The sequence below is a fragment of the Scylla paramamosain genome, chromosome 46 (assembly GCF_035594125.1).
Source record: "Scylla paramamosain isolate STU-SP2022 chromosome 46, ASM3559412v1, whole genome shotgun sequence".
NCBI classification, from domain to species: Eukaryota; Metazoa; Arthropoda; class Malacostraca; order Decapoda; family Portunidae; genus Scylla; species Scylla paramamosain.
In genome coordinates, this window is record NC_087196.1 from 519766 (window position 1) to 540000 (window position 20235).

The 20235-nt window shown below is 44.0% G+C and overlaps 2 protein-coding genes across 2 annotated transcripts; both read right to left on the reverse strand.

Moving 5' to 3' along the window:
- Positions 1-417: 417 nt before the first annotated feature.
- On the reverse strand, positions 418-1485 carry LOC135094627 (skin secretory protein xP2-like). Its single transcript, XM_063994882.1, has 3 exons — positions 1414-1485; positions 705-1241; positions 418-558 (listed from the first exon to the last, which is right to left on the reverse strand). The coding sequence occupies exons 1-3, from the start codon at positions 1483-1485 to the stop codon at positions 418-420; spliced, it is 750 nt and encodes a 249-aa protein (XP_063850952.1).
- A 1078-nt stretch (positions 1486-2563) lies between these two features.
- On the reverse strand, positions 2564-16681 carry LOC135094628 (zinc finger BED domain-containing protein 4-like). Its single transcript, XM_063994883.1, has 6 exons — positions 16640-16681; positions 12563-12688; positions 7375-7458; positions 6386-6952; positions 5508-6239; positions 2564-2635 (listed from the first exon to the last, which is right to left on the reverse strand). Exons 1-6 carry the CDS (start codon positions 16679-16681, stop codon positions 2564-2566), a joined length of 1623 nt encoding a protein of 540 aa, XP_063850953.1.
- Between the last annotated feature and the right edge of the window lie 3554 nt (positions 16682-20235).

Consider the following 20235-nt stretch of genomic DNA (forward strand, 5'->3'; position numbering starts at 1 on the left):
CCTAACCTAACCTAATCTAACCTAATCTAATCTAACCTAACCTAACCTAACCTACCCTACCCTACCCTACCCTACCCTAACCTAATCTAACCTAACCTAACCTAACCTAACCTAAACTAACCTAACCTACCCTAACCTAATCTAACCTAACCTAACCTACCCTAACCTAACCTAACCTAACCTAAGCTAACCTAACCTAACCTAACCTAACCTATTCTAACCTAACCTACCCCTTTCCCCCCTCCCCCTCCCAAGACAGCACTCCCTCCCCCTCCCGGCTGTCTTCCCTCCCCCCTCCCCCTCCCACCTATCCTATCCCCTCCCCCTCCCCCTCCCCCCTCCCACCTAACCTATCCCCTCCCCCTCCCCCTCCCCCCTCCCCGGGCAGCCGACTGCCCTGTGGGGCCGGCGGCCCCCTCAGTCAGGGAAGTACTCCAGCAGGGCGGAGTACACCACCAGGGTGAGGGACAGGGTCTGTGCAATGGCGAGCAGGTTGTCCCACAGGCCGTGGGACAACCTGCTTCCAGCCCTGCCCCTCCCCTGGCGAGCCTTCCCTGGCTGGGGGAGTTGGCGCTGTGGTGGGGGGAAGGGGCCACCACTCCCTTCCCCACTCCTCGGAGGACGAGCCCCGCTCCCTCGTCCTCCGCGGGGGTCGTGGCGCTCCTGGCCTCCTTTTGCCCCTCCTCCGGGCTGGGGGCCGAGACCCACAGGCCCAGGCTATCCTTCCCCGGGCTGGCCGCCACCACCTGGCCAGCCTCAGGGGCGGGTCCGGCCTCCTTCCCCGGGCTGGCCGCCACCACCTGGCCAGCCTCAGGGGAGGGGCCGACCTCGTGTCCCAGGCTGGCCGCCACCACCTGGCCAGCCTCTGGGGCGGGGCAGGTCTCGTGCCCTGGGCTGGCCGCCACCACCTGGCCAGCCTCAGGGGCGTGGCCGGCCTCGTGCCCCGGGCTGGCCACCACCACCTGGCCAGCCTCTGGGGCGGGGCCGGCCTCCTGCCCCGCCTCTGGGACGCGGACAGCCTGGTCCTCTTGGGGGGCTTGGGGCGGCTGCCCACTCTCTTGCTGTTGCAAAAGAGCACGGGGCAGCCCTGCCCCTGCCCCCCGTGGACACCCAGACCTCCGGCCAGGCTGAAGTACAAAACGGCGTGACGCCCCGCCGTAGTGTACTTCAGTCCGGCCAGGAGGTCCCTCAGGGGCAGGTCCTGACAGAAGACTGTTGCGCCTCCTGCCAGGCAGTGCACCCTGATGGGTGTCTCCTGGTCCAAGGCGGCCAGCTTGTCCATGTTCAGGCTGGCCGCCTGATCCGACACGAGGGGCTTCGCCCCCCCTCGGCCCCTTGCCGGAAGGTAAAGGAGGCCAGAGAGCGCCTCCCCCTCCCACAGCAGCCCCCTGAGCGGGGGCGGGACAGCCTCACGGCGTCCACGCCACACTCGCCCAGGAGGCTCAGCCGTGCCTCCACTGACAGGCGACTGCTTTTTCCTCCCATCCTAGTTCTCATGAAATTAAAAATGTACCTTGGTTCAGTTTTGGCTGAGTGGCGAAAAGTAGGATGGTGGTGAACAGACCGCCTGAGAGAGAGAGAGAGAGAGAGAGAGAGAGAGAGAGAGAGAGAGAGAGAGAGAGAGAGAGAGAGAGAGAGAGAGAGAGAGAGAGAGAGAGAGAGGTTGATTGATATTGATTGATTGATATATTTTGTTTGCCTTTTGTAACATTAATGCATTTCTGCATTTCATACACAGTTCAATACGTAAGGCCAGGTCCATCAAGCCGAAGCTTTTATACAGACCTGAATAAAGAATGACACAAGTAGCGCTAATGTTTACACCCTGACTTGTTCCTATTTGAGCCGCCATTTTGCACATGATAGAGGTAATAATAGACTACTTGTTTTGTTGTTTGCAGCACATGACACAATAATGAGTGATGGAGTGTATAGTATGCTATACTGTGCCACATATATGTTCACATACGTGAACTTGGCGAACACAAACACAGGTAGACACACTTACATAGATACCCACAAACATACATACCACAACATATAACTGCATACATACACACATTCATATGTACATGCACAGACACACACACTCACACATATGCAACCTGTATGCGAACATACGTACAGCATGATGCATACATGCGGGCACACAATACACGCACACACACACACACACACACACACACACACACACACACACACACACACACACACACACACACACACACACACACACACACACACACACACACACACACACATGGCCACATACAAACCTGTGCACATACATACACATACTCACATACATACATAACAAATGTATGCATGGTTACATACATACTTTGCCGTAACATATGTTATATTAGCCAAAGTTTTCTATTAATGATATCATTGTTGGTGATGTACATACACACGTCCACAAGATGTGCACACCTGACATGTGTGTCTGTGTATCAACACATAACAGCACATGATTCACAGACATTGCTATGGTTAACATTCATAGTTTAGAAGTAAGAAACATTTCACTTTGCTTTTAAACAAATTGATAGAGGTTAGTGATTTAATATCGTGCGGGAGGCTGTTCCACTCCCTGACGCCGCGCACACTCACACTTCTCTGTTCGTGGACAGTCCTACAGAGAGGAAGTTTGAGGTCATCTGGCCTTCTATTGTTATTAATATTATTGGATAGTAATTTATAAGATGTATTATTGGGATATATGTAAATTAATTTGAAAAGAAATATACAAGTTTGCAAGAATATTATATCGGGGACTTTCAAAAGGTTGTGTTCACAAAATAGAGGATTAGTATGATCGTACCGTTTTTTTCTATGAAACATTACTCTCGTTATTTTTTTGTGCGCAACAAATAACCCATCTAAGAGTGTTTTAAAAGCTCCCCCTGAAATTGCCGAACAGTTTATCACATGTGGATAAACAGTAGACATATATATTAATTTCAGACATTGGACAGTTATATTGTTTGTAATTTTGTACAAGACACCAGTTATTTGTGACAATTTACTACAGAGTTGATGTAGGTGTTGTTTTCATGTTAATCTATCATCTATTATTAAGCAAAGAAATTTTATGCAATTAACTTTACTCAAGAAATTGTGTTTTATCTTTATATTAATATTAACTTCATTTACGTTTGTCAGACAAGACACCATCTAGAAAGTTTTAGACACGTTTAGTGTAAGTCTGTTGCTAGTTATCCAGTCAGACACCTTAATTAATTGATGATTTAAAGTATTAACCATTTCCTCCATATTTTGTCCCTGGACGTGTATATAATTTTGCATGTCATTTGTCCAAATGTGACCTATTAAAGTGGCAGACCTGTCAGTCACTCTAGTTGGTTTTATAATTATTTGAGAGAAGCTGTAACATTGAAACATGTTAATGTATGCTGTGGCATTTTCATTGATATGTAACAAATTGACATTATAATCCCCCATTACATAACATTTCATCTTTAAATCCGATAAAACTTGTAAAATTTCTTCCATAGACTCAAGAAAATCAGTGAATGTTGAGTTGGGAGTCTATATACCATACCAATTATAAATTTAATTGTTTTTAAGACTTTTATGAATAATGCCTCAATATGTGGTGATTGCAAACAAGCATCATCAATAATCACACCTTGAAATTTACTAAGAATGTAGCTAGCTAGGCCACCACTAAGGATAGACTTATTTTGAAAGTATGGCATGTAATGATCTAATTGATACACATTACAAATAATGTCATTAAGGCGAGTTTCACATAAGCCAAGGACATCGAAAGTGACACTGGATGGACTTCAACACTGGTCGTATAGGGAGTCCAGGTGTTGAGGTACACTACTGATATTGCAGGAAAATATTTGTAAGCTGTTACTAGGAAACGATTGACTGTGTAACTCATTACAAAAAATATAATCGCATACGGGATCACGTATTTTAGGTTCACTTAGGTGATCTACACTATGACTAGGATGATCTGCTTCATTACAACTGTTAACGATTAATGTATTAAGAACACTTAAAGAATAACTTTGATTATGAATTGCATTAATAAGCTCTACATCATTACTCTTGTGAAAAGGAAAATGTTCATTTGCCATGATAAAGAAGATGAAAAAACATTAATTCCTGTAACAGCTGGGTAAAATATGAGAGAGAGAGAGAGAGAGAGAGAGAGAGAGAGAGAGAGAGAGAGAGAGAGAGAGAGAGAGAGAGAGAGAGAGAGAGAGAGATTTTGTTTATAGTGGGTGTTATATGGAAAGGCAATGAGAACTGTGACTGGACGGGAGAACAGAAGGAAGAACACCTCAGGCCTGGCCAGCGGAATCGGAAAAGAAAGGAGGGAGGGCGGCGGGGAAGGCTTCAAACGCAGACCTGGGCCGTTATACATAAACATTTTTGATAGGGTAAATGTACTTTTAGTGATCAGTTTTACTTTTAGTGGTAAAAGTTCTTTAAAAGTAATAGACAATCACTTTTAAGAGCCAAAAGACTTTTATCGGCTAGGAGTGGTGAGGGGGACACCTGTCTTGCTTGAGTGTTGCACGATCTTGCTGCGTCCCTAATCTCTGAGACTGGCTTTTGTGGGTTCAAGGGAACGCGTCTAACTTTTCATAATTTTTACTTAATTTGTATTATTGACATATATTTACACGCAGACGACCATAGACGACTTCCGACAACAACGAAAAACTACGAGAATTGTTTCATCTCCCCTCAAATTAATTCCATTAAATATCTGGAACACTTCACATTACACTTCCATTCAAATCACTTCACATATTTAATACTCAGTGATAAATCACATCCTACACAAACCTCACTACTAATATTCAGTGAGGAAGCTCATCCCACACCTGCCAGACATGGGCATGATTTTAAAAAAATTATTATGATTTGATTTTGATTATGGTGTGGAATACTTTTTTGATTGTGATTAAATGATGATTAGTTTAGTTTTGGTATTTTTGATTACGATTATTTTTTGTCTTTTTGTGCATGATTTGTATTAGATTATGATTGCAATCACATTTCGCTGTGATTATTTATAAAAAGATAATGATTAGCAATGATTAAGTACAATGCCTAAACAGGTAGCAAACTACATCTGTTAGGTGCACTGTTCCATATTTGAGCACGGTAACATAACCGTTTGAATCACTTACTAACTAATGGTATTAAAAACATACATAGTGTGCAAGAGGTTTTATTTGTTTTTGCTTTACAGTACATAATACATTACTTCTATGAATTTATTTCAAATCATGATCACAGGCTTTCACACCAATAATGAAAACAAAGTATTTCTCTTTGAAAAATATAGAACTTGTTATACACATGATTTCTTATAGGCTAGATTATTTGTCATGTAATGTGTAATTTGCTAAGTGTTTGTTACACTTGATAAACATCAACTCCTCAAAGCGAACATCGGTCATTGTGCATCGTTCAGGACGAAAGACTTTCCCAGCAAGAGAGAAAAGTGTCTCAACTGGAGCTGATGATGGTGGGATACACAGATATCGGAGAGCCAGTATAGCTAGTTGAGGTAATGGTGACTGATTCTGTTCCCAGAAGAGAAGGGGGTCACTGTCATCCTCTGTTGTTGGCTGACTCAGGTAGGATTGTACTTGTGATAAAGTTGATGTTAATGTACAGAGGGAAGAGCTCGTTGATGCTGATGGTGTCATGAATCTGAACAGCCTGCACTTCTTTGTAGGAGCCTCCTTATTTTCCTGAAGGGAACCCTTTTCTTCAGTGGCAGTGGACTTAATGTCATGTACTTTAGACTCGAGTAGGGATGTGATGAACATGACTTGTTGTGGTGAGCACCAGTCCATGTTGAAGCGTGGGTGTAGGAGTGAAGCCAGCTGAAACATCGCCTTGTCTTCATAGATCTTCAGTGTTTTCTTGATGGAGCTTTTGAGAGTAGTAATCACCTTTGACTTGTGTGTCTGTGACGGTTGTTCAAGCTCAGCTTTCAGTCCACGAATGCACGGAATTGCTTTGCTTGACGTTACAACATTCTCTCCCTGACACTCTAGAGTTGCTACTTCAGATGGTGTCAAGATGTCTGTTACCTGCTTGATGAGATTAAGTTCATATTTGGTTATCTTTACTGGACAGTTTAGCTGATGAAGCTTGGCTGGATCAATATTGAGAAGGGAGCGAAGCATCTTGTTACTGGTGTTCCATCGCGTTGCATTTTTGTCCCGAGGTCTGCACTGACTTGGACAATGTCAGATGGCAGTGCAGAGTGACGAACGTGTGACGCTAGACGTGAGGCTTTTCCAGTGACTCCTGAGACAGGCCTTGCTTCTTGGAGCCCATCTTTCACAGTAGTTTGTAAAGTGTGAACAAAACATCTGACATGGCCAGGCAATAGCTGCAGCAAGTTGTCATTGTTATCAGGAATGTGAAAGGTGTCATCCTCCTCTTCGCCTTCACTGTCTTGATTAGTGTCCGCATCGTCCACACCGGGAAGTGTCACGAGTGCTTTAAGCACATTGGTGCCACTGTCGGTTACAATTGTCAAAATCTTTGTTTGTAGGTTAAAGCTAGTGATGATTTCTGTGAATGTGGCATGGATCTTTTGTGCGGTGTGGCACCCTTTGAATCTTGTGCATGCCAACAGTGTTGATTGGAGCTGGAAGTTATCATTGAAGTGACACGTGATCCCAGTGCACGACCGTATCTGTCTGTTTGTGCAAAGGTCAGGTGTAACACAGATGTAACCAACAGAAGAAGACTTCTTATTGAGATGTTCCTGTAGTTGTTGAGTTTGCGAAGGAAGAAGCTTGCTGCTGAGCTCCTTGCGGCTTGGGCTGCTGTAGCTGGGCTGGGCCTTGTTAAGAAGAGCTTCAAAGCTAGCATCCTCAACCCTTGAAAGAGGTTGGAGAGAGCCGGCAATGAAGCGAAGGAGTAACTTGTCCATTTCCTTTTGGCGGCGATCACTATTGCACCATTTTTTCTTAGTAAGAGAGAGAGAGAGAGAGAGAGAGAGAGAGAGAGAGAGAGAGAGAGAGAGAGAGAGAGAGAGAGAGAGAGAGAGAGAAATTTTGTTTATAGTTTGTATTATATGGAAAGGCAGTGAGAAGTGCCACTGGACGGGAGAACAGAAGGAAGAACACCTGTGGCCTGGCCAGCGGAATCCGGAAAGTAGTGAGGGAGGGCGGCTGGGAAGGCTTCAAACTCAGACCTGGGCCGGTATACATAAAATTTTTAACAGGCTAAAAGTACTGGTAAGTGATCAGTTTTAGTTCTAAGTTCCTTAAAAGTAATACATAATCACTTTTAAGACCGAAAAGACTTTTAGCTGCTAGGAGTGGTGAGGGGTACTCCTAATGCGTCTAAAATTACTTTTGGCAGCAGAGGAGAGGCGTCCTGCGAGAGTAGAGTAATGCTCAGCTGATCGAGAGAGTTCTGCTTGCTCTTGGTGACATTCTGTAGGTGACACAACTCGTGAGGAATGCCCTAGAAAGTGACACTGCAGGGAGTAAGATTAGATAAAGACCATAACTTCGCTACAACGCAGCCAACCATCAGCCAAAACCTTTCAGCCTCACGCACCACACGGCATCTTCACATTGATTCTCTCTCTCTCTCTCTCTCTCTCTCTCTCTCTCTCTCTCTCTCTCTCTCTCTCTCTCTCTCTCTCTCTCTCTGATGGATATAACGATGAGACAAGCACGTTCTGTAAGGAGGAACATTGAGGAATTAGAGAGAGAGAGAGAGAGAGAGAGAGAGAGAGAGAGAGAGAGAGAGAGAGAGAGAGAGAGAGAGAGAGAGAGAGAGAGAAACACCTAGAAGTAGTTTAGAATATCGCGGCCGTAGATAAACGCGCTGCTTTTTGCGTTGAGGCGGTCTGCATGCTCGGGGCCCCGGGGGGGGGGAGAGAGAGAGAGAGAGAGAGAGAGAGAGAGAGAGAGAGAGAGAGAGAGAGAGAGAGAGAGGCTGGGGTTAATATACATATAAACCTAACTGTTATTGTGTTCATTTCTCATTCTTGATTTATTTATTTTTTTTAATAATTTCTCTTCCGTTACACAAACAAGGTAAAACAACACACACACACACACACACACACACACACACACACACACACACACACACACACACACACACACACACACACACACACACACACACACACACACACGAACAAACAAACAAGCAAGTGGTAAAAAAATTTTCCACCTGCGCAAACATTATAAGATTTATCATTTGTTAACCAAGGAACACAATAACATCAATACTGCTCATACTACTACTAGTACTGCTGCTGCTACTACTGCTGCTGCTGTTGCTGCTGCTGCTGCTGCTGCTTACTACTACTACTACTACTACTACTACTACTACTACTACTACTGCTGCCGCTGCTGCTGCTGCTGCTGCTGCTGCTGCTGCTGCTGCTGCTACTGCTACTGCTACTACTACTGCTGCTGCTGCTGCTGCTGCTGCTGCTGCTGCTGCTGCTACTGCTACTACTACTACTACTACTATTTATACTACTACTACTACTACTATTACTACTATTACTGCTGCTGCTGCTGCTGCTGCTACTGCTTCTGCTGCTGCTGCTGCTACTACTACTACTACTACTACTACTACTACTACTACTACTACTACTAATAATAATAATAATAATAATAATAATAATAATAATAATAATAATAAGATGAAGAGAAATAGTTTATCTTTTCCTACACAAAATTTCCTTCAAAGTAAGACAAGTTAGCAAAAAGGAAACAAAACAATAACTAAACCGAATAAATAAGCGCGTAAGCAAACAAACAAGCAAACAAACATAAACAAATACCGTGTACATTACACAAACATCCAAAGCAAGACAAATAAAAAAAATATAAATGAGTCAAATCAATCAGTAAACAAGTAAATAATGAAGTAAACAAATTGAAGTAAACACAACATGGACGTGTAACAGAAGCACAGGGAAGTAGTGTCTGTACTACGCCTCTGTGCTGCTGCTGACTGCTTGCTGCTGGCTGACTGTTGTGCACTGCTAACTATTCCCTATTAACTATTTGTACCGTTAACTATCTCCTATTATTTGCAATTGACTATTTGGTACTGTTGTCTACTGGTACTGTTAAATGTTTCTGACTTTTTGCTATTAAGTATTCGCTGTTGTCTATGTACTACTAATAAATATTTTCTACTATTAAGCATTAGGTATTAAGTATTTTTTTTACTATTGTTTATTTACTATCATTAATTATTTTGCAGGTATTTTATGTGATACTATTAATTATTTAACTGTTTAACTATTTCCTTCTATTAACTTTACCTCCATTTCTTAAACATGGCAGTATCACATCTTATCTTTGCTGTTTCTAATCCTTTCATTGCTATTTAATACTTTTTTCTTCATCGCAAACTACTCTAAAGCATTTTTTGTATTTTTCTTCAGCCACTTCTAAGCATCACACTTGTATAAACTTCACCTCCGCTTCCTAAACATCTGAGTACCACATCATATCTTTGCTGTTTTTAATCCTTTGACACGTTTTCTTCATCACAAATCACTAAGGCATTTTCTTTTTTTGTATTCTTCTATAGCCACAATGAATAATCTACTACAGTTTTCCTCCCCCTCCCTCTCCAGCTGCTAACTCTGTACAAGGGCCTTATCCGTCCATGTATGGAGTATGCTTCACATGTCTGGGGGGTTCCACTCATACTGCTCTTCTAGACAGGGTGGAATCAAAAGCTTTTCGTCTGATCAACTCCTCTCCTCTAACTGACTGTCTTCAGCCTCTCTTTCATCGCCGCAATGTTGCATCTCTAGCTGTCTCCTACCGCTATTTTCATGCTAACTGCTCTTCTGATCTTGCTAACTGCATGCCTCCCCTCCTCCCGCGGCCTCGCTGCACAAGACTTTCTTCTTTCTCTCACCCCTATTCTGACCACCTCTCTAATGCATGAGTCAACCAGTATTCTCAGTCATTCATCCCTTTCTCTGGTAAACTCTGGAACTCCCTGCCTGCTTTTGTATTTCCACCTTTCTATGACTTGAATTCCTTCAAGAGGGATGTTTCAAGACACTTATCCTTCAATTTTTTACTACCGCTTTGGACCCTTTTCTGAGACTGGCATCTCAGTGGGCTTTTTAATTTTTTTTTATTGGATTTTTTGTTGCCCTTGGCCAGTGTCCCTCCTACATAGAAAAAAAAAAAACTTCTACATGCACTGAAAGATTGGATACATTGCCTCTATTGGTGTGAACTGTTCCGCATCGCAGTGAAAGAGTTTATTACATCCCTCATTTTTCCCATTCTCTCACTTCCCTTTCCACCTGGAGCCTCAACAATCAAGTATTTTTCCATCGGGTGCAAACTTTCATCCTTCTTGCCAACTTTGATCAGCCTTTCGATAGCGTGCCAAATTTTACTCCTTGCTTCTTTGATTTTCTCGCTTACCAGTTCTTATGCTTCTCCAAATATGAGCCAAACTACTTCTTTTCTCCTCCCAGTCCGCCTGTGTTCTCTTGGCTCTTAAAATTGCCTCCAGTTTTTTGTGTTAATATTATTTTAAGAACTGACTGTCTTTGCTATCTGACACGGTGTTTAAAGTGGTGTTAATGTGCAGGCTGTGAGCACGTTTTCTATTTGCCATCTGTTTTCAGTTAATTCTCTCTCTCTCTCTCTCTCTCTCTCTCTCTCTCTCTCTCTCTCTCTCTCTCTCTCTCTCTCTCTCTCTCTCTCTCTCTCTCTCTCTCTCTCTGTCTTGAATATTATACTAAAGTGTCTTGTATTGCAGTTGTGTGTGTGTGTGAGTGTGTGGTAGAGAGAGAGAGAGAGAGAGAGAGAGAGAGAGAGAGAGAGAGAGAGAGAGAGAGAGAGAGAGAGAGAGAGAGAGATGAGTTACTGGCTTCCACTCCATTATATCAACTTCCCTTTCGCTTTCATCTCTCTCTCTCTCTCTCTCTCTCTCTCTCTCTCTCTCTCTCTCTCTCTCTCTCTCTCTCTCGTTCCTGTGAATTGAGTTGCAATGAGACAGAAACATGGCCCACCTTTCTGTCCACTCTTTTATGTTTAACTGTTTAATTTTTTAATAGCGGCAAATTGACCAAGCTTTTCTTTCGTGTGTCACCCAATCTTTGTGCTTCCCTGGCCAGTCTCCTTAATACATAAAAATCTATCATAAGTTATTCACTGTACTTTTTTTTTATTAATTTTCCTCTCTTTTTTTATGTGTTTGTGTGTGTGTGTGTGTGTGTCTGTGTGTGTGTGTGTGTGTCTGTGTGTGTGTTTTCATCTATTTATTTATATGATTTGTCTTCGATTTTTATTCCATTCTAAGTTCTTACTCCTTCACAGATTTCAAGATTATTATTTATTAATTTTATTATTATTATTATTATTATTATTATTATTATTATTATTATTATTATTATTATTATTATTATTATTATTACTGCTACTACTACTACTACTACTACTACTACTACTACTACTACTACGGCTACTAGTACTACTATTGCTGCTGGTGCTGCTGCTGCTGCTGCTGCTGCTGCTGCTGCTGCTGCTGCTGCTACTACTACTACTACTACTACTACTACTACTACTACTACTACTACTACTACTACTACTACCACCACGACCACTACACCACCACCATCACTACTACTACTACTACTACTACTACTACTACTACTACTACTACTACTGCTACCATCACGACCACTAGACCACCACCATCACAACCACTACTACTACTACTACTACTGCTACTACTACTACTACTACTACTACTACTACTACTATACTACTACTACTACTACTACTACTACTACTACTACTACTACTACTACCACCACGACCACTACACCACCACCATCACAACCACTACTATTACTACTACTATTACTACTACTACTACCACCACCACCACCACCACCACCACCACCACCGACCACTACACCACCACCATCATCACAACAACAACAACAACAACAAGTACTACTATTACTACTACTACTACTACTCCAACACTATCCAACACCACCACCACCACCACGATTACTTTACCGCTACAATTATGACTACCACATCACCACCACCGGCACCACCACCACCACCACCAATGACAACACATCTGCGGCCGGCCAGGTGTATTAAGAGCCACACACCTGGCTGACTCTCCGTCATTGTTTGTGCCTCGTAAGGTAATGGCAAAGGGCAATTAGAGAGAGAGAGAGAGAGAGAGAGAGAGAGAGAGAGAGAGAGAGAGAGAGAGAGAGAGAGAGAGAGAGAGAGAGCCGGACATCTTTAGTGAACGAATTCTGACGTCAATGGAGAGGAGAGGACGAGAGAGAGAGAGAGAGAGAGAGAGAGAGAGAGAGAGAGAGAGAGAGAGAGAGAGAGAGAGAGAGAGAGAGACAACAAACAGACAAACAGACAAGAAGAGGAGGAGGATGGCGGCGTGACGTGAATCAGGCGTGGGGGTGTGAGCGTGGTGGCGGAATCGGGGCGGGCGGTGTGGGGAGGGACAAAGAAGGCTGCGGGAGGAACGAGGCGGCGCTTACCTTAGTGACGTCAGCCAGAATAGCGTGGGCAGCCCTGCATCTGTTACCCAAAGCCCTTGCCATGGACTTCCCTGCCACCACTAGCTCGGCATCCAGGGCCGTCACGAGGCTGTCCAGAGTGGAGATCTGTGGGGGGAGGCAGGGAGCGGTACGGGTTAGTTAGGTCACGTTAATAACTTGCAATTCACTATTTTCATTCAGCTCTAGGATTCAAAGGGTTAAGACCATAAAGAGACTACCTGTTACATATTCTGAAACACGTCACCGCTCCTCTCCATCTTTCAGTACACTCTGGTTGAAGTGAGGTTTTTAAGCGTGTTTTTATGGTTTAATGACAGATTGGCGAGATTTCTTTATTATTAACAGGAAAAACACCCGTGGGAACTTGGTTAATCTCTGTGGCCGGGAAAAACAGTCGTGGTGATGAGAGAGCAAAGTGTTTCTGAGCACTGGCCTGACTCAACAACACAACACGTTTCAGCGTGGTGTGTGAGTAAGGAAGGATGTGTGTCAGCAATGCCTTTGAACGCTAGGAATTATTGAATAGAGAACTGGGGGAGGGATGCTTACGTTAAGTTAACCCTCTGACTTTTTTTTTTTTATGTAGGAAGGACACTGGCCAAGGGCAACAAAAATCTAATTAAAAAAAATGCCCACTGAAATGGCAGTCCCATAAAAGGGTCAAAGCAGTGGTCAAAAATTGATGGATAAGTTTCTTGAAACCTCCCTCTTGAAGGAATTCAAGTCATAGGAAGTTGGAAATACAGAAGCAGGCAGGGAGTTCCACAGTTTACCAGAGAAAGGAATGAATGATTGAGAATAATGGTTAACTCTTGCGTTAGAGAGGTGGACAGAATAGGGGTGAGAGAAAGAAGAAAGTCTTGTGCAGCGAGGCCGCGGAAGGAGGGGAGGCATGCAGTAAGCAAGATCAGAAGAGCAGTTAGTATGAAAATAGCGGTAGAAGACAGCTAGAGATGCAACATTGCGGCGGTGAGAGAGAGGCTGAAGACAGTCAGTTAGAGGAGAGGAGTTGATGAGACGAAAAGCCTTTGATTCCACCCTGTCTAGAAGAGCAGTATGAGTGGAACCCCCCCAGACATGTGAAGCATACTCCATACATGGACGGATAAGGCCCTTGTACAGAGTTAGCAGCTGGGGGGGGGGGTAAGAAAAACTGGCGGAGACGTCTCAGAACACCTAACTTCATAGAAGCTGTTTTAGCTAGAGATGAGATCTGAAGTTTCCAGTTCAGATTATAAGTAAAGGACAGACCGAGGATGTTCAGTGTAGAAGAGGGGGACAGTTGAGTGTCATTGAAGAAGAAGGGATAGTTGTTTGGAAGGTTGTGTCGAGTTGATAGATGGAGGAATTGAGTTTTTGAGGCATTGAACAATAACCAAGTTTGCTCTGCCCCAATCAGAAATTTTAGAAAGATCAGAAGTCAGGCGTTCTGTGGCTTCCCTGTGTGATATGTTTACCTCCTGAATGGTTGGACGTCTATGAAAAGACGTGGAAGAGTGCAGGGTGGTATCATCAGCGTAGGAGTGGATAGGACAAGAAGTTTGGTTTAGAAGATCATTAATGAATAATAAGAAGAGAGTGGGGGACAGGACAGAACCCTGAGGAACACCACTGTTAATAGATTTAGGAGAAGAACAGTGACTGTCTACCACAGCAGCAATAGAACGGTCAGAAAGGAAACTTGAGATGAAGTTACAGAGAGAAGGATAGAAACCGTAGGAGGGTAGTTTGGAAATCAAAGCTTTGTGCCAGACTCTATCAAAAGCTTTTGATATGTCCAAGGCAACAGCAAAAGTTTCACCAAAATCTCTAAAAGAGGATGACCAAGACTCAGTAAGGAAAGCCAGAAGATCACCAGTAGAGCGGCCTTGATGGAACCCATACTGGCGATCAGATAGAAGGTTGTAAAGTGATAGATGTTTAAGAATCTTCCTGTTGAGGATAGATTAAAAAACTTTAGATAAGCAGGAAATTAAAGCAATAGGACGGTAGTTTGAGGGATTAGAACGGTCACCCTTTTTAGGAACAGGTTGAATGTAGGCAAGCTTCCAGCAAGAAGGAAAGGTAGACGTTGACAGACAGAGCTGAAAGAGTTTGACTAGGCAAGGTGCAAGCACGGAGGCACAGTTTCGGAGAACAATAGGAAGGACCCCATCAGGTCCATAAGCCTTCCGAGGGTTTAGGCCATCGAGGGCATGGAAAACATCATTGCGAAGAATTTTAATACGTGGCATGAAGTAGTCAGAGGGTGGAGGAGAGGGAGGAACAAGCCCGGAATCGTCCAAGGTAGAGTTTTTAGCAAAGGCTTGAGCAAAGAGTTCAGCTTTAGAAATAGATGTGATAACAGTGGTGCCATCTGGTTGAAATAGAGGAGGGAAAGAAGAAGAAGCAAAGTTATTGGAGATATTTTTGGCTAGATGCCAGAAATCACGAGGGGAGTTAGATCTTGAAAGGTTTTGACATTTTCTGTTAATGAAGGAGTTTTTGGATAGTTGGAGAACAGACTTGGCATGGTTCCGGGCAGAAATATAAAGTGCATGATATTCTGGTGATGGAAGGCTTAAGTACCTTTTGTGGGCCACCTCTCTATCATGTATAGCACTAGAACAAGCTGTGTTAAACCAAGGTTTAGAAGGTTTAGGACTGCTAATAACACTTCATCGAGTTCTGTCTTGCCTTACTAATGCATCTTGAACACTCATATCTTTCTTCAGTGCAACAGGAGACTGTCTTGAAGGGAGTCTTGTGTGCATTTGAGGCAATAGATTCAGATAGGCCAAGTTAACCCGCAGACTGCTTATAACACTTCATTTGAGTTCACTATTGGCTATCTAATGCATCTTCAACACTCATCATTCTTTAAACCAATAAGAGACGGAGTAATTTTAGCGTATCAAGGCGAAATGAAGCAACAGACACTAGATAATTTGAACTTTTCCAATATTCTCTCCCTCTTCTGTGTTTTGTCTTCTGAAACCCTGCACTGAGGCAATGGCATGGTATTCACGTCGTCTTAGTAACTGTGCTGCGTTTTTCACTCCCTTTGCTGTCAGTTCGGTCTTGATATCATACTCAGAGTGATGGCGAGGGCGAGTTAATCCTCCGACTGCCACTGACACTCTTCACCTCATCTGTGTGACAGTAGTGTGCAGTAAAGCGTCAGGCAGGGTTAGATTTGATTATCATTCACTCCTTTTTGTGTCAGTTTTGTCCTTTGCAATCGTGCACTAAATTTTTTAACTTTCAAGACAATATTTTCATTCATTCCTGGCATTCAAAGGGTAAAGGCCGTAAAGAGATTGCTAGATATGAACTTTTCCATTATTCAGTTGTTTTGTTTAAGTTATTTATTTATTTTATTTTTTTTCAAATCACGCTGTAAATTTGCAACAATTCAATATTTTCATTCAGTCCAGGCATTCAAAGGGTAAAGGCCGTAAGGAGATTGCTACCTGTTATATATGAATTTTTACATTATTCAGTTGTTTTCTCTCAGTTATTTCTTTTCAAATCACGCTCTAAACTTGCAATTCAACATTTTCATTCACTGCTGGCATTCAAAAATCCGAAAGAAATTGCTACCTGTTATTTATGAAACTTTCCCTTATTCATCTCTGTTGCTGTCAATCATGTTTTGAATTCATAGCATAAGCCTTCAACACGACACTTTCATTCAGTCCTCGCTTGCATTCAAAGACGATAACATAAGGAGACTGCCAACTGACGCACGATTCCAGTCACACATCACTCCGAGGATTCCCCTTTGTACAGCAGCCATTTCAGAGTGTTTTGCTGGCTAGACTCTGGGAAACCTAATGAAGTCACGTTTCCTTCCCCTGGGTGCTTGTAAATATTGTGTACAGTGCATTGGTATTGTGGACTGTGTCGCGGTGAAAGGGCTGGAAACGTGACAGCATTAGAACATGAGAGTCCACGGAGATTGCAAAGACCCACTTGATCTGCGTAAGGCAATTACGTGACGTGAGATTTGCTTAAACTTACTGATATGCTTTGGTGAGGCTAGGGTTTGGTTAGGTTAGGTTAGGTTAGTGTTACTTGTGTGCACTCTGTGACAGCCACAAAGGAGGTCATTGCCATGTGGATCTAGTGGAAGCAGTAGGTGTCTGCGCTCTCTTTATGAAGATCAAGTGCAAAAAGCAAAGAAAGTGTTGGGGCTGGGTGCACCCATGGTTAGTAACAGACTATTGCGTGGACCATTCTGCACATTATTTTCTTGAACATCTTTGTCAGTGTATCCCTCCACATTCAGATCATAAAGTGGTGGTCTCTTCTCCACTGCGATCAATATTTCAGCCACACAATTCTTTAGGTAGTCCTCCCACTCACGGAAAGGAGTACCTGGCGCTGTGACAGACAGCACAACACAGCGCGAGAGCAGCGAGAGGCAGAGTGGTGACCACAAATAGTGGCTCGTGTGAATGCTACCATTTGAAATTGGTTTCCATCGCTGGCCACCGTGGCAGACCAGTGGTGTGGTCGGAAAAAATGGCTCCGCCCGCCACAGCTCACCACTTTTTTGTGGCTTCCACAAAAAAGTGGCCCGTGTGAATGGAGCCATAGAGGTGTGTGCTCTATATTTGACTTCTTCTTTTTTTCTTTTTTTTTTTTTTGTGGTCGCCACTGACCACAAAAAGTGGCTCGTGTGAATGCAACCTTAGCCTCACCTGTGTGTGGATGAGTTATCTGCATGTCACCTGTGTGTGGGTTAGTCACCTTAGTGTCACCTGTGTGTGGGTTAGTTATGTGGATGTCACCTGTGTGTGGGTTAGTCATCTTATTGTCACCTGTGTGTGGGTTAGTTATGTGGATGTCACCTGTGTGTGGGTTAGTCATCTTATTGTCACCTGTGTGTGGGTTAGTTATGTGGATGTCACCTGTGTGTGGGTTAGTCATCTTAGTGTCACCTGTTGGAAGGAAGCTGGGAAACTGAGTTGCATCGCTACGCCAACAAGGGAATATGGTGAGTTATGGAAAAAAGGGTTGAGAACTTAAGAACATAAGAACATAAGAATGCAGGGAGATTGCAATAAAGCCTCGTGATCTGCGTGAGGCAGCTTAGTGACGTGAGATTTGGTTAGACTTGCTGGTATGGTTTGGTTACATTAGGGTTAGGTTAGGTTAGGGTAGGTTAGGATAGGGTTAGGTTAGGTTAAGTTAGGTTAGGTTAGGGTAAGTTAAGTTAGATTAGCTTAGTGTTACCAATGCGAGTATTTAGGTTAGGTTAGGTTAAGTTAGGTTAAGTTAAGTAAGGTTATGGTAGGTTAAGTTAGGTTAGGTCAGCTTAGTGTTATCAATGCGAGTATTTTTTGTTATATAGATGTCAGTTTTGTGTGGCTTAGGTTAGGTTAGGCCAGTGTTACCGATGTGATGGTAACTCAAGCAGCGAAGAAAACGACGATGACGAGTATTACATCCCTGGCGACAAATCACTCACCAGCCTTGAGTTCCCGACAACGAGAGAATGCACTGCCACCTCTCAGACGTGGAGGATGATGAGTGTGAAACGGATGACGCTTCCTGGGACGAAGAGGACGAGAGTGACGCTGAGAGTGAGGCCCGCTTGAGTCCCACTGATTATCCCTCAGATGGCGAGGAGTTGAAGACGGCGAGTGCGGTGGTACCAGTGATGAGAATATAGCAAAGAAAAGCCAGACATCGCCAGAGAAGGAGGTGGACTTCAAGCTGCTTAACAGACTAGCCGGCGAATTCAGTGACGGTAGCGAAGAGGAGGGGGACGAGAAGGCGGCGTGGAGGCGGAGTCAGGATGTGAGCCGCACTCTGTGGATGCAGGAAATGGTCTCTGACTGCCCACTCAAAGACAAGACTTACAGTCAAGAATTCCACTGCTGCCGAGCTCCTTTGTTCCCCAAGGTCAATCTTTCAACACATTCCATTCAAGAGAAGGAAGAAATTCTTGAACAGTTTATGGAAAAGAATGTCAGCAGAAACATTCGCCGCTACGTCATGAAAACAGTTTGCAGAAGGAATTTCGCGATATTCAGAAAGTTGTGGCGACGTGCCCAGGGCCTCAAGCGGTTCCCAGGCCTGCGTCTGGGCACACAGGACACTGCAGCGTGGCAGTCTTTCAAGCGGCAGAAGGCCTACCTTAACGACTTCCTCATGACGGAGAAAGAGGCCCTTCTTTACAGTTTGTCGCGGAAGCACAAAGTGTCGTGTGAAGAAATCTTCCAAGCACAGGCGACGGTAGAAATGCTCCGTAAGAAACGGCGACTCGCAGTCAAGATTGTCAAGTTCCTGGACCAGCTCCCCATCCGCCGCCTCCAGTACCTGAATGAGCACGTCCTCGCAAAGGCACAGCGGGGAAATGGAGGGAAGCCGCAAAGTCACTCAGACATGACTTCCGTGTTGCTGTTTTTACAGACTGTGGCTACAATGCAAGGACAGGAGACGCCCTTTCCCTGCCACGGCCCTGTCTGTGAGAAGCTTCAAGGCTACGTGGAGAGCCTCGTTCACGATATCGACGATGAATACAAGTTCTTTTGTAAGGAAATGGAAAATCGGGCCAGCCGCGCGGAGGTTAAAGTAAAATTAAATAACATGAGCAAAAACAAATTGAGAAAATACTAGTCTGTCGCGAAAGAAATTTATCAGAGCTTGACGCGCAAGTTCCTCCAGCAGAAGCACAAACACCTGAAGAGACGCTTATCGGAGCACGAGCTTAACAGTCTGTTCCCCTTGTGCCCCAAAGATGACATAGGTCTGATGCACCTCCCTAAACACCAGAGGCTGCACGACCACTACCGCTACCACCACCACCACCACCATCACCAGCCCCAATAACCACTGAGACAAGCAAGCAAGTAAACCCACACTCCACATCTCCTCCCTGATGAAGACTTATGAATAATAGCGAGCCACTGGAAGACCTAACACGGAGCTCTGAGAACGATCGCCACGCACATAAATCGACAACAAGTGACAGTGATACAAACCATAATGACAAAGGAAGTGAGAGAGAAAGACTAAAGATTAATTACACCCTGACATTTCTCTCTCTCTCTCTCTCTCTCTCTCTCTCTCTCTCTCTCGGACTCTTCCTCTCTCTCTCTCTCTCTCTCTCTCTCTCTCTCTCTCTCTCTCTCTCTCTCTCTCTCTCTCTCTCTCTCTCTCTCTCTCTCTCTCTCTCTCTCTCTCTCTCTCTCTCTCTCTCTCTCTCTCTCTCTCTCTCTCTCTCTCTCTCTCTCTCTCTCTCTCTCTCTCTCTCTCTCTCTCTCTCTCTCTCTCTCTCTCTCTCTCTCTCTCTCTCTCTCTCTCTCTCTCTCTCTCTCTCTCTCTCTCTCTCTCTCTCTCTCTCTCTCTCTCTCTCTCTCTCTCTCTCTCTCTCGGACTCTCTCTCTCTCTCTCTCTCTCTCTCTCTCTCTCTCTCTCTCTCTCTCTCTCTCTCTCTCTCTCTCTCTCTCTCTCTCTCTCTCTCTCGGACTCTTCTCTCTCTCTCTCTCTCTCTCTCTCTCTCTCTCTCTCTCTCTCTCTCTCTCTCTCTCTCTCTCTCTCTCTCTCTCTCTCTCTCTCTCTCTATTCACTCCAATTCACTTTAATTTGCTCAGTAAGTTATCGTAAGTCACTTCAGGTTATATTTTTTTTTCTTCTGCCTCTAATGAGCGTGTTGGTGA

What these genes read in the sequence shown, in the direction of transcription:
- LOC135094627 (XM_063994882.1), bottom strand. Translation starts at nt 1,485, where the DNA reads ATGGGAGGAAAAAGCAGTCGCCTGTCAGTGGAGGCACGGCTGAGCCTC. An exon ending in GCGAGTGTGGCGTGGACGCC is followed by an intron (nt 1,242 to 1,413) that starts GTGAGGCTGTCC and finishes GACACCCATCAG; the next exon opens with GGTGCACTGCCTGGCAGGAG. An exon ending in AGGATAGCCTGGGCCTGTGG is followed by an intron (nt 559 to 704) that starts GTCTCGGCCCCC and finishes CAACTCCCCCAG; the next exon opens with CCAGGGAAGGCTCGCCAGGG.
- LOC135094628 (XM_063994883.1), bottom strand. Translation starts at nt 16,681, where the DNA reads ATGGCAATGACCTCCTTTGTGGCTGTCACAGAGTGCACACAA. An exon ending in CCTCTCCTCTGCTGCCAAAA is followed by an intron (nt 6,953 to 7,374) that starts GTAATTTTAGAC and finishes CGCCGCCAAAAG; the next exon opens with GAAATGGACAAGTTACTCCT. An exon ending in TCCCACCATCATCAGCTCCA is followed by an intron (nt 2,636 to 5,507) that starts GTTGAGACACTT and finishes TCCTCTCTGTAG; the next exon opens with GACTGTCCACGAACAGAGAA.